This window comes from Vulpes vulpes, chromosome 1 (assembly GCF_048418805.1).
Source record: "Vulpes vulpes isolate BD-2025 chromosome 1, VulVul3, whole genome shotgun sequence".
Lineage (NCBI taxonomy): Eukaryota > Metazoa > Chordata > Mammalia > Carnivora > Canidae > Vulpes > Vulpes vulpes.
Window position 1 is genome coordinate 120,796,652 of NC_132780.1, and position 14,114 is coordinate 120,810,765.

At 37.8% G+C, this 14,114-nt stretch overlaps 1 protein-coding gene and 1 long non-coding RNA gene across 3 annotated transcripts in view; one reads left to right on the top strand and one right to left on the bottom strand.

Annotated features, from left to right (window-relative positions):
* Positions 1 to 14,114, top strand: part of CFAP91 (cilia and flagella associated protein 91) — a 92,661-nt gene that overhangs the window by 40,277 nt on the left and 38,270 nt on the right. For both annotated transcript variants that reach the window (XM_025990126.2, XM_025990125.2), the window contains 4 exons: positions 5,588 to 5,765; positions 10,208 to 10,365; positions 12,602 to 12,784; positions 13,638 to 13,780. In XM_025990126.2, the coding sequence (XP_025845911.2) occupies positions 5,588 to 5,765; positions 10,208 to 10,365; positions 12,602 to 12,784; positions 13,638 to 13,780 (662 nt within the window). The remainder of the gene's footprint in view (positions 1 to 5,587; positions 5,766 to 10,207; positions 10,366 to 12,601; positions 12,785 to 13,637; positions 13,781 to 14,114) is intronic.
* LOC140594213 (uncharacterized) overlaps positions 11,806 to 14,114 on the bottom strand; it is a 33,305-nt gene continuing 30,996 nt past the window's right edge. Inside the window, exon 3 of the long non-coding RNA XR_011994878.1 lies at positions 11,806 to 12,513. This is a non-coding gene — a long non-coding RNA (uncharacterized lncRNA). The remainder of the gene's footprint in view (positions 12,514 to 14,114) is intronic.

Below are 14,114 nucleotides of genomic sequence, written 5' to 3' on the forward strand. Positions count from 1 at the left end.
TTTGGGCTGCCTGCATGATGTCAGCCTTGGATGGACTAGGGTAGTTCCACAGGAGACATGAGGTAAGAGTGAGTGGTGTCAGCAATGTCTGTCAATATGCAGGGAAGTGACCTGCAGCTGCTTGGGACTACTCTGCTGAGGCAACTTGGTTGGAGTGGGCAGATCCACAGAAGACTGTGGGGTAGGGCATGCTGTTAGCAAGGTTGGTGGAGATTATTCCTGCTGTTCTGGTTCTGGCAGGTGTCAGTGTATCTACACTGGGGGGGTGGGGATGTGAAATGGCTCCTGCTAGCTCCTTTGTTCCTAGAGAAGTCTCCCAAAAATCTCTGCCCCTACAGCACAGACTCTGAGATTAGTAAATAAATTTCCCTCTTGTATACCCCAAGTGTTATTCAAATTTCTGCTTCTAGGCTGAATCTCAGTGAGCCTGTCTGTTGTGCAGTCTCGTTAAGGTGGGGGCTCAGTTTCCTCTCAACCTCCTCCTTGATCCCACTGATTTTTTTAAGTTTTGGGTACTAAGCCTCACTGATTTTAAGAGATTGTGAAGCCAGGCCCCTCTGGCTTTCAAAGCCAAATGTTATGGGGATTCATCTCCCCAGTGCCTGTCCCCTGTGCCTGGGGTGCCTAGCATGGGTTCTCCTCCTGCCTGCACTCATAACATTTTTCCCTTTTGTGGATACTCCTGCAGGTCTGCTTGGCTCCCACCATGTCTCTGCCCTGCCTACCCTCCTCAATGTGGCCTCTTTTCAGCATATAGGTGTGGAAAGTCTGTTCTGTCAGTATTTGGGGTTTTATTCTGGTTATTTACACTGACGAGTGTATATCTGATTGTATTGTGGGATGAGGAGCCTAGGATCTTCCTACTCTGCCATCTCCCCATAAGTTGCTCTACATTTTTTAACATAATGATGATTAGGAGGTGCTCCTGGCATTTATCACATGGGATGGGGTTTGGGAGCCAGGCTAGTGTGGTACTAAACATCCTGTCCTGCATTCAGCAGTCCCATACAAGAAATAATTGTTTGCCCAATATGGCAGTGATGTCAGTTTGGTTGAGAAATACGGACTCAGTGCAATTAAGAGGAAAATATTGAGGTATAAAGATTAGAAATGAGAAGCAAAACTATTTATGATGTACTCATTTAGAAAATCAACCAAAATTACAAATTATCAGAACTAAGAACCTGAGTTCAAGATGCCTGATTGTGGAATTGATATGCAATATTTAATTAGAAATATTTGAAAACATTATATTCTTAATAGCAACAAATAACCTATGAAAATCACTTAACAAAAACATGTGCATAGCATTATGGAGAAAAATATAAAGAGTTTCTTAAGCATATGAACAAAGATTTGATTAAAAAAAAAGAGGCATTCTGTTTTTATAAATGGAAGACTCATGCTTTAGTGCATATTATTTTTCCTCTAAACATTTTATACCTTCAAGAAATTCTAATCCACATTCCTGCTGTGCCTATGTAGATCACTATCTGTCCTCTTCTCTTCCCAGAAATCACACAAAAGCAACAAGCACAACAGAACTTCCACAAATTACACTTTCAGTGAAACTAAAAAAAAAAAAAAAAGAAATCTGTAAACTACTACTAACTTGTTAGGACTACAAAAAGCAACTGAGAGGGATGCCTGGGTGGTTCAGTGGTTAAGCATCTGCCTTTGGCTCAGGTCATAATCCCCGGGTCCTGGGATTGAGTCCTGTGTCAGGCTCCCCATAGGGAGCCTGCTTCTGTCTCTGTCTCTGTGTCTCTACCTTTCTCTCTGTGTCTCTCATGAATAAATAAATAAAATCTTAAAAAAAAAAAAAGCAACTGAGATTACACAGAAACTATGTGAGAGGAAGAAAACATGAGCTGTAGGAGAGCACCAGGGGAATCTCAGAAGGCTTGAGCAAAATTATACTTCTGGGAGACAAGTTTGGCAATATCCAGAAAAATTTTAAGTCGTTATATTTTATGATCTAGCTGCTAGACTTAAGATCTTCTAAGAATCCTAGAGAAATTCGCATATGGACATAATGACCAGTACAAGGATGTTTGTTGTAGCATTACTATGTGTAATAAAAAAACTGAAGCAATCTAAAACATTAGTTTTTAGAAGTTAGCTTAAATTGTGGTAGAGTCCTACAATGGCAGAATGAAATTAGAACTCTCTGTATCAGTGTGACAAGTGTCCCCAAAACTAAGTTGAGTAAAAAAGTTGCAGAATGATACAGTAAAGTGTCATGGATATAGATATTAAATAAAAGACAATATTATATTTTTACTTATGTATAGTTCATTTTTCCCAACTTTATTGAGATATATAATTCACATATTACCTAAGGTTAAGGCATACCATGTGATGATTTTATATACATATATTTTGCAAAATGATTACCACAATAATATTAGTTAACACATCCATCACCTCACATAATACCATTTTTTTTTGTTATGTGTGGTGAGAACATTTAAAATCTATTCTCTTGTTACCTTTCAAGTATGCAGTACAGAATTGTTAACTGTAGTCATGCTGTATGTTAGCTATCCAGAACTTATTCATCACTTAACTGAAATTTTGTACCCTTTCACCACTTCTACCCATTTCTCCCACCTCCTCACCCCTGACAACCATCAGTCTACTCTCTATGAATTCAGTTTTTTAAAATTCCAGACATAAGTGAGATCATACAATATTTACCTTTTTGTTTATTTATTTATTTTTATTTTTATTTATTTATTTTTCAATATTGACCTTTTTATGTGTGGCTTATTTTACTTAGCACAATGCCCTCAAGTTTCATTCATGTTGTCACAAATGTCAGGATTTCCTTTTTGTATGGCTGAATATTGTATATTTTAAATTACATATAATGAAATTTATCACACATTAATAAGCATAAAATTTTATTATGTCAAAAATTTTTATATCACATTAATTATATTCAATATAATATGTTAATTATATTTAGTATGTTATATAGGAATTGTATACATATATATCTTTTTTTATACATTGTCAATGAACAATGAAGTTTCCATGTCTTGACTACTGTAAATAATGCTGCAGGGAGCATGGGAAAATCAGATATCTCTTTGAGATAGTAATTTCATTTCCTTCAGATATATACCCAGAAGTGGAATTGCTGAATCATATAGTACCTTTATTCTTGATTTTTTTGGGGAACTTCCATATTGTTTTTCGTAGTGGCTGTATGAATTACATTCCCACCAACAGTGTACTAGGGTTCCTTTTTCTCCATATCCTTGCCAGCATTTGTTATCTCTTGTCTTTTTGAAAACAAATATCCTAACAGGTGTGAAGTGATATTTCATTGTGTTTTTCTTTTGTAGTTCTCTGATAATTAGTGATATTGGGCACCTACCATGTACTACTGGCCATTTGTATATCTTCTTTGGAAAAATGTCTATTCAGGTCCTTTGTCCATTTTTTAATTGCATTATTTTGGTTTTGTTACTGATTTGTAGGAGTTCCTAATATAGTTAGGATATTAACCCTTATCAGATACGTGGTTTGAAAATATTTTCTCCCATTCCACAGGTTGTCATTTAATTTTGTTGCTCATTTTTTCCACTGTGCAGAAGCTTTTTGGTTTGATGTGGTCCCATTTTTAATTTCTGCTTTTGTTTGTGCTTTTGGTATCATATCCAAAAAAATCATTGCCAAGACCAATATCAAGAAGCTTTCTTTCTATGTCGTCTTCTAGGAGTTTTACATTTAAGTATTTAATCCATTACAAATTAATTTTTATGATTAGTGTAAGATTGATTGTTCAGTTTCACTCTTGTACATGTGAATATCCAATTTTTCCAGCCCCATTTATTGAAGAGAGTATCTTTCCTCCATTGAGAATTCTCGGCTTCCTTGTCAATACTAGTTGACTATATTTGGGTTTATTTCTGAGCACTTGATTCTGTTTCATTGGTCTATGTGTTATTTATGCCAGTACTATATTGTTTTTTGTTTGTTTGTTTGTTTGTTTTTTTGTTTTTAGTACTATATTGTTTTGATGACTGTAGCTTTGTAATGTAGATTGAAACCAGAAAGTGTGATGCCTTCAGCTTTGTTCTTCTTTTTCTTTTCTTTTTTAAAAGATTTTATTTATTTATTCTTGGGAGACACAGAGAGGCAGACACGAAAGCAGAGAAAGAAGCAGGCTCCCTGCAGGCAGCCTGATGTGAGACTCTATCCAAGGACCCTGGGATCAGGCCCTGAGTCAAAGGCAGATACTCAACCACTGAGCCAACCAGGCACCCCTTGTTCTTCTTTTTCAAGATTGCTTTGGCTCTCTGGGGTTTTTTTATAGTTCCATATGAATTTTACAATTGATTTTTCTGTTTCTGTAAACTAATGTCATTAGGATCTTGCTAGGGATTGTATTGAATCTGTGGATGGCCTTGGGTAGTATGTATATTTTAATAAATTATTTCTTCCAATCTTGTGAACATGGAATGTTTTTCCATTTACTTTTGTCATCTTCAGTTTCTTTCATCAAGATATTTTATAGTTTTTGTGTATAGATCTTTTATGTCCTTGGTTAAATTTATTTCTATTACATTATTATTATCATTTAAGATTTTATTTGAGAAAGAGAGAGGGAACACACAAGCAGGGTGGAATGGGGCAGAGGGAGAAGCAGGCTCCCTGCTGAATAGGAGCCCAATGTGGGGCTCACTCCCAGAACTCTAAGATCATGACCTGAGCTGATGGCAGATACTTAACCAATTGAGCCAACCAGGCGCCTCCCTATTTCATTACTTTTGATTCTTGTATAAATAGAACTGTTTTCTTTATTTGTTTTTTAGGTAGTTCATTGTTTATATTTAAGAATGCAACTGATTTTTATCTGTTGACTTTGTATCCTACAACTTTACTGAATTCATTTGTTCTGTTTTTGATAGTCTTTATAGTTATCTATATATAAGATCATGTTATCTGCAAACAGCGACCATTTTACCTCTTCCTTTTCAATTTGGTTGGCTTTATTTCTTCTTTGCCTGATTGCTCTGGTAGGGTTTCTAGTACTATCTTGAATAGGAGTGATAAGAGTAGGCTCTTGTTTTATCCCTGATCTTAAAGAAAAAGCTTTCAACCCCACTGTTGAGTGTGAAATTAGCCGTGGGTTTGAATATAGAGTTCATTTCTGTTTTAGTTCTCTAATGGAGAGGGAGTATAGAGTAGTAGATAAGACCACAAGAGTCAGATTGCCATGTTCAAATCCTGATTTCTATTTGCTTACCATCTATGACCTTTGTAAGCTACTTTGATATTTCCTTGCATTTAAAAATGTGGATTTGTCTAATACAGGGCATTCCAAGGTATGATTATTCAGTAATATTCTTCAAACTGTCTAGCATCTTATATGCAACTAAAATGTCTTCTGGCCAAATAACTAACAAGAGGTAATACAGGACACAGATAAGCTGTGAGGCACATCATGAGGATATTTCTTAATGTCATTTCATCCTTCATAACCCTTGAAGTTATAGAGGACAGGAGCTGAAAGAACGTAAACGGTACATGAATTTATCCATGTGTTTCTAAAGTGCTTTGCTTCATCATCCAGGTCGAGGGCTCCCAGCTGGACAAGCTGAAGTTGAGATGATAGAACGTGCCCGGGAGAAACGTGCTTGGGAAGCCACTCTTCCCTGTCTGAGTGACGCCTCCCAGTTTGAGAAGAGGAGGAGGATGATGAATGCAATGGAAAGGAAGGAGTGGGCCTTCAGAGAGCAGGAGATTGAAAAGTAAGTTCTAGATTACTGAGACATCTGCACCTGTGCTGGTGGAGTAATATAAATATTTTTTATCTGTAAAGCATTTTCCCAAATGTATGGGTTTAAAGGCAGCTCTCTACCTGTAGAGTTAGGAAGTTGGATTTCTGGTTCTTTTGGGAACAATAGTTCTACAATTTTCTCTCTAACAACATAAAAATGTATATTGCCCTCTTTGTATGTAAAGTTAAGCATGGAACCCAGATTTGAATAATTTCTCAAAGCATCTGTGATTCTTCTCTTTCCTTTTTTCTTTATTTTTATTTTTATTTTATTTTTTTAAGATTTTATTTATTTATTCAAGACAGACACACAGAGAGAGAGGCAGAGACAGAGGCAGAGGGAGAAGCAGGCTCCATGTAGGGAGCCCAATGTGGGACTCGATCCCGGGTTTCCAGGATCAGGCCCTGGGCTGAAGGCGGTGCCAAACTGCTGGGCCATCAGGGCTGCCCCCCTTTTTTCTTTATTTTTTATACTTTTTTAAAGATTTTATTTATTTATTCATGAGAGACACAGAGAGAGAGAGAGAGAGGCAGAGGGAGAAGCAGGCTCCATGCAGGGAGCCCAACGTGGGACTCAATCCTGCGTCTCCAGGATCACACCCCGGGCTGAAGGCAGCACTAAACTGCTGAGCCACTGGGGCTCCCCTTTTTTCTTTAAAGAATAATCTATCATAGAATCCCACTGGAATGCCTTTTTTTTTTTTAAGACTTTAAAAATTTATTTGACAAAGCACAAGCAGGGGGGAGCAGCAGAAGGAGCTGCAGTGGGAAAGGAAGAAGCAGGCTCTCCACTCAGCAGGGAGCCTGACATGGGGCTCAGTCTCAGGACCCCGGAATCATGACCTGAGCTGAAGCCAAGATGCTCACCTACCTGACTGAGCCTGACTGAGCCACCCAAGCACCCCTGAAATGTCTTTCTTTTAAAAAATTTTTAATTTAAACTTTAGTTAGCTAACATATAATGCAGTATTGGTTTCAGGATTAGAATTCATTGGTTCATTACTTTCATATAACACCCAAGTGCTCATCACAACAAGTGCCCTCCTTAATACCCATCACTCATCTAGCCCATCCCTCACTAACCTCCCTGCATCAACCCTCAGTTTGTTCTCTATTGATAAGAGTCTCATGGTTTGCTTCCCTCTCTTTTATCCCCTTCCCATATGTTCATCTGTTTTGTTTCTTAAATTCTACTTATGAGTGAAATCATATGGTATTTGTCTCTCAGACTGACTTATTTCGCTTATCATAATACACTCTAGTTCCATCCACTTTGTTACAAATGGCAATATTTCAATCTTTTTTTATTTTTTTTATTTTTATTTTTTTTTTTAATCTTTTTTTATTTATGTTATTTTTTATTTATTATTTATTAATTTTTTATCTTTTTGATGGCCCAATAATATTCCATCGTATGTATGTGTGGAGATATGCACACACACATGCACATACTACATCTTCTTTATCCATTCATCAGTCTTTCAAACTGACCCTTTCTGTTCATTCCCAGTGCACCTCTGCCTGGACCGTGGCCCTCTTTATATCCCTCAGCCTCCTAGCTAATCATCTTAGTCCCTTTGATACTGAATTCACAGTCAGGACATCCTGGGTTCTAGCTACAGTTAATGGGAGCATTTTCTATTTAAAAGACAAATTGTGGAATTCCTCAATTAAGAGATGAACTCACAGTGCATAAATAACAATATGCTTAGGTACTTCTGGTTTTCAATCATTTTAATATATTTTCAGTAATAAAGCTGTCCTTAGAATGTGTGGAAATGATGAAAACCCCAAAATTACAACTCCCTAACAATAAAGAAACATGGGATGTTTTTCCATTTACTTTTGTCATCTTCAGTTTCTTTCATCAAGATGTTTTATAGTTTTTAGTGTACTAAAAAGAAAGGGAATTTGTTGAGGTTTTCCTTTGTTCTATGCTGCACTGAGGCACTTTATTGCCCATAGCAATGCTACACTTGTCAGTGTACTTACACAAAAGAAAGCTAAGAACCAAGACAGAGACTTAGCATGGTTCTGAATTCAAAGTATGTTTATCTTTTTACAACACCTTCTATTAACCCTAAGTCCAGACTGTGTGATGTTTTGGTAAAAGCTTGCAATTAAAGAATGCAAAGTAGGTATCAGAAAATTAAATTTATTGCTGCAATTTCGAGAGGTATATTCTTATCAGAAGGGCACTAGGAACATTTATAATATTTCTGGCTAGTTCTGTTTGAGATGGGTGGAGATTTGGGAAAATTACTGAGAGAAAGTAGCCTTTGAGCTGGGTGTTGAAGGGTGAGTAAAAAGCCATCAGGTAGATAGTATTAGTGATGATGATGATATTCATAGAGCATGTTATAGTTGTAGAAGCTTACTATGTGCTGGAGCCATGTTCCAAGCCAGTGGTTCTCAAATTGTGGTCCACAAACTAGCAGCATCGGTATTTCCTGGGAATTTGTTAGAGATCCAGATATTTGGGCACCATCCCAGACCTACTGAGTCAAGTGGTGGACTCCAAATTATCTGAGGCATGCTCAGGTTTGGGAACTACTGTTCTACCATTAACCCATTTAATGCTCACAACCTTATGGGATAGGTACTATTATGTCCGTTATATGGCTGAAGAAATTGAGGTAAGTGATGAACTTGAGAATGAACCTAGAATTTCTAACTCCAGAGAGAAAGGTGACAATTGGTTTTTGGCTTATTTTTAAAAACACCTGTTTTTCCATATTCACTTTTCACTACTTCTCCACCGTCTCCTGTAAGTCCACTTTGAGAAGCTCCACCAGTATGATGGACTGTCTCTAGTCCTTTGAGTTGAACTTTCCTCTGCCAAGGCCTCACTTTTCCTTGTCTATGTTGCAAATCTCAATCCTTGTTTATCTTCAAGACTACAGAGGTAATAGTTCCTGTAAGGGAGCCTTCTCCACCTTCCTGGATCTATTGGGAATAGCACTAACCATAGTTGCCCTGTTCTTTTTTTCTCCCATGGTGTTCATTCTTTTGGTCTGGTATTTATCTCTTTGTTTTATAAAGTGCTAGTTGGGGGATCCCTGGGTGGCTCAGCGGTTTAGTGCCTGCCTTCGGCCCAGAGCGTGATCCTGGAGTCCCAGGATCAATTCCCACGTCGGGCTCCCTACATGGAGCCTGCTTCTCCCTCTGCCTGTGTCTCTGCATCTCTCGCTCTCTGTGTCTCTCATGAATAAATAAATAAAATCTTCAAAAAAATGCTAGTTGATATGCCTGCTCCAATAGAACAGTGCTTCTTGAGAGAAGGTGTTTGATCTTGTTCATCATTGTTTGTTTCCTGCCTGGCATATGGTGAGGATTTAATAAATATTTGACAGATGAGTGGCTGAATAAATTACTCTATGAATTTTTAAGTAAGCGTAAAATGTTCAAATGTCTATTTTAGGAAGGAAAATCTTGACAGCTGTGTGGAGCAAAATTGGAAGGACAGACTAGATTAGCAACTAGCGTCCAAGTTAGGAGAGGGATGATAAAAAACATGAGCTAGGGACTGGATGCAAGAAGTGTTTTAGAGGAGGAATTGTTAGGGGAGGGAAGAAGATGTAAGAAGGGGTAGATTTCTGGGAGAACAAAATAAGTGAATTTTTTTGAGATTGTCAGGGTAGCCAGAAATTCAAGTAGATAGGAATTCTGGTTCAGAAATACCTGGGCTGGAGGTACAGATTTTGAAGTCATGTGTGCATGGTTGCATAAACATGAGCAAGGCAACTTTAGGAGAACAAGATGAAGGGAAGGGGAAAGGAAACAAAGATTGATTAATGTCTATACGTGCCAGACACTGACATTTTCACGTGTATTTCTTAAAATAGCATGCTGTCTCATTTTCTCTTCACTCATATTACTTAACTCTCCAGCCAATACCTGTGGACCTGGAACTGTGCACAGACATCTTCTTGTTCATTTAGACCCATCTGCCTAGAGAACCCTTTTATTTACTTGGCATCCTCTTCTTTGCCTTTCAGAACTATGCCCATACATATTCCCTTTTTTAAAAATATTTTATTTATTTATTCATGAGAGACACAAAGAGAGAAAGGCAGAAACGCAGGCAGAGGAAGAGGCAGGCTCCATGCAGGGAGCCTGATGTGGGACTCGATCCCGGGTCTCCAGGATCACGCCCTGGGCTGAAGGCAGGCACTAAACTGCTGAGCCACCCGGGTGTCCCATACATATTCCTGTTATAGAGAGATCCACTAGGAGTTGCCTCCCCCAAACACCCAATGCATCTGTCACACTTTGATAGAGTGGTCGTTTTAAATACATGAATATGGTACCAGCCCAAAGAGAAGATTCTGTTTATGGCAGGTGTTTCCTCTCTCCCTAGTAGAATAGTCTGAGATAACAAACACTTCTTTATGTTTGGTGATTTACTTAAAGATTACAGGAGATTCGTCTGGAAGTTCTAAAAGAGTTGCTGAAGAAACGTGATGAGAATCAAAATGAAGTGAACATGAAGCACTTGAATGCCCGATGGTCTCAATTGCAGGAAGCGAAGGAGGCAAAGTTGGCACAGATTCAGCACACACATGTAGTAGGTAATGATGTCATATTAACAATGAAGAGAATGGGAGGGTTGGCTTTGCTTTGAATCTTTGATCAAACCTCATTTAGATAGGATTCTTTTGCATCCTAATGTTATTAAATAAGTAAAAGAGATGAATTACTTCTCAAAAGTAGAAGAGTGGAGGAAAATTCTTCACTAAGAAAACCAAGTAATGATGTTCCAACAGGTGGTCAGGTTATTGACACTATGGGGTAAGTGTGTGTGTGTGCATGTGTGCGTGTGAAAGGGGTTGGGCTTCCCATATTCATGGGTTGAAGTCCTGGATAGAGAGCCCTATTTTCTCAACCTTTTTTATTATTGCCCTAAGTGATACATTTAGACATCTTTTCTCCTTACCCCCTCCCATGAAATTTTAATACCATGGGTATACTGTGTATCTGTTTATGTACTATATCTGTACACATAAAAAGAGCAGTCAGTGGGTACTTAAGAATAACTATGAAAAAAATTTTTAAAAAAAGAATAACTATGTAATATTTTTAAATTAAAATTAAAAAGGGCCTGGGTGGCCCCGCAGTTTAGCACCTGCCTTCAGCCCAGGGCATGATCCTGGAGTCCCAGGATCGAGTCCCACATCAGGCTCCCTGCATGGAGCCTGCTTCTCCCTCTGCCTGTGTTTCTGCCTCTCTCTCTCTCTCTCTCTCTCTCTCTCTCAGTCTCTCTCTCTGTGTCTCTCATGAATAAATAAATAAAATCTTTTAAAAAAAATTAAAAAGAGGGTACCTGCATGGCTCAGATGGTTAAGTGTTGACTCTTGATTTTGGCTCTAGTCATGATCTCGGGGTCGTGAGATCAAGCCCCATGTTGGGCTCCTCACTGGGCATGGAGCCTGCTTAGGATTCTCTCCCTCTGCCCCTTTCTAGGACCCCCTCCCTCTCAAAAAAAAAGTAATAATAAAAATTAAAATTAAATAAAATTAATTTTTAACTTATTAGTATTTAACTTTATAATTTTGGTTGCTTAGTAACTTCTAATGTAATTTACTTATAAAATGATATCAATTATATGTGCAAATTGGCAATTTATATGCATAATAGATTAATCATGATTTTTAAAAAATCAAATTTGTTATTTTTATAGCAAAAGTAAAACAATTATAAAAATTCCTTAGAATTATTTTTAGTTGAAAACAAAAAGAATTATTTTTAGTTGAACTTTTAACGCTTTCTTGATGTGAGAAAATAACTTTTAACTAGCTGCTAGGTATGCACTTAGATATTGTCAGCATTTTTTCTTTTCGGTACCTGATATAACTAATGATGAGTTGACTAACTTTTATAGATAATGAACTGAGGGTTGCTGGAGGGGAGGGGGATGGGGAGATGGGATAACTAGGTGACGGTCAGTAAGGAGGACACTTGATATGATGAGCACTGGGTGTTATATGCAACTGATGAACCACTAAAAAAGATACATAACAAACGTAAACTATATTTCGTTTCAAAACCCGAAGTCCCACACAAAAGCTTGGAGAACCAACATAAATGCCCACGAGGAAGCAGTGGTGCCTGCAGCCACCTCTTAAAATAAGACTTTGCAGTCCCACAGTATGATTTTAATCCCATCCAGAGTGCACAGTGTAGAGCCCTCAGCAGGGATGGCTCTGTGATAGATCTGAGAGAAAAGGAACAGGCGGAGGTAGTAAGCATGACTCCTTAATGAGTAAACTCCCAGTGTGCACAGCTGAGCCTTTTCCCTCCCACTGCCAAACAGTTCTGAAGAGCTCTGAGCTGGGATACATTGTGCTTTATTCTGGTGTGAGCCAAGATGGAAAGAGATTATCGAAGAACCTGTAGTCTTTCCTCCCTTGCAATTATTTTCCTAGGAGAAAATAATTTTCCGAATCTCCACTGACCATGGTTTTTTTGGGTTACTTTGAGTTTCTTTCATTAGCTTGACAAACTGTTACTGAATACCCCTTCTTGCCTCAGAGCTTGGAATGCAGTTATAAAAGATTTCTGTTGCATACCAACTGAGGACACTAATCGACTCAGCTTCTGTCATTCACACTTGTCTCATGATGATCTGGTCCACACAGATGACAGACCTCTGTTCTTCATGTTACATTCCGGCTGCAGTGAGTGGCCATCGTTGAAATTCATTCCGCTGAATAGCTTCCCTGTGAATAAAAGTAGAACTGGCCTATTATTATGCATTTGTTCAGAACAATATTTTGAAGATAGTCACAGAGGTATGTTTTATTCTAGCAATCAGAAAACTTGTGGGAAAGGGAAGGAATATAGAAGGGAAGTTGGAGAGAAGAAATATCATCAAGGATTATTCTGATTATGCATCACAGGTCTATGGACCTCTGTCTCGTCTTGGTCGTTTCCCTGACAACAATTCAGAGGACTTTGTAGTAAAAAACTACTATCTCAACACCTATGAAGGTAAGCAATTTACATAATTACAAGTCCAGTAGTAGCAGTATTAAAGTACTAGAAATATTAGATTAAAGGCTAAACTACAAATAAAAATATTTTCAAGAAATAGCAATGAACACATTTATTATTATTAATATAAGTTCATAAAAACCAATAAAAACTCCTAAGACCCAAGTAAATGGATCCACTGTATAACAATATCAGTGTTTAGCTACTAAACATTTAAACGTGTTCAATGTCACTAATAAAGTCACAGAAAAATGAAACCAAAAAAGCTTTTATACAAGCTTTAGAAAGTCAACAAGGAACTTATCATGAAATCGGCCCTTAAAGAAGAAGTGCTAGAAAACTAGTGGGTAAGGAAATGGATAACTAGGGGATAAAATTCATGGTGAGGGCTATACTTCTCATCAAGTCCCAGAGAGGCTTATTTAGATTATTTAAATTTTCATTGACAAGTTGAAGCATACACATGGCCGAGATCATGAGTTGGTGGTCACACAGTTGAACTCTCCAGAGCAGAATATGATAAATCGGTGTACATCCCCGATAGAATGGTGGTCCCATGTACCATATGATCACTAAATTTCTGTTGGTTATTATCATAAAACTCATTCCTTTTTTTAGGGAAATATTTTATTAGAATGCATTTTGCATTTTATGGTCTAAATCACTGAGAACATGAGCTAATTTATGCACAAATTTGCTTTATGTTTTGGGGCCACTTCAATTATGTGAGCTATATATCTGATTAATTCCAAATGAAGCCACTTGGCAAACAGCTACTAAAATTAACAATATGCTTTCAAATGCCAACTGCATTCACTGAATACTAAAAACATGTACTTCATTCCTGTAGGATTAGTTGAACTTGAGTCAAGTCTCCCAGATTTTGTGACACACCCCCGAATCAGACCTCCGAAGCCAAAAGTCACTACCACGAAAGCTGGTTTTCTCAAGAGGGCAGCAAGGATGGACCATGAGTTGGCAGAGGTTCATAAGGTAGAACAAGATGCTATTAGTAGGACTTTTGCAGCGAGATACCCCATCTCCAAAACTGCAGTGTCCAGTAGTTCTCAACACATCACTCTACATTTTTTCTCCTCTCCAGACTTTCATCTTTTGGAATTTGCCAGTGCTATGCTGACCCACTGTTTTTCCCCCTCATTTCAAGCTGTAGGAAAATCTGCTGGAGGCTCTTCTCCAGATTTGCAGGAGTCATGTTACTTCCTAAAAGTAGTTCTGACTTTGGATCTACATAATAAAACCTGACACTGCGTTTAGGGGTAGCAGGTTTCTAGTGTTAGGAATTACTGCTGGTTTTAATAGTCAAAAA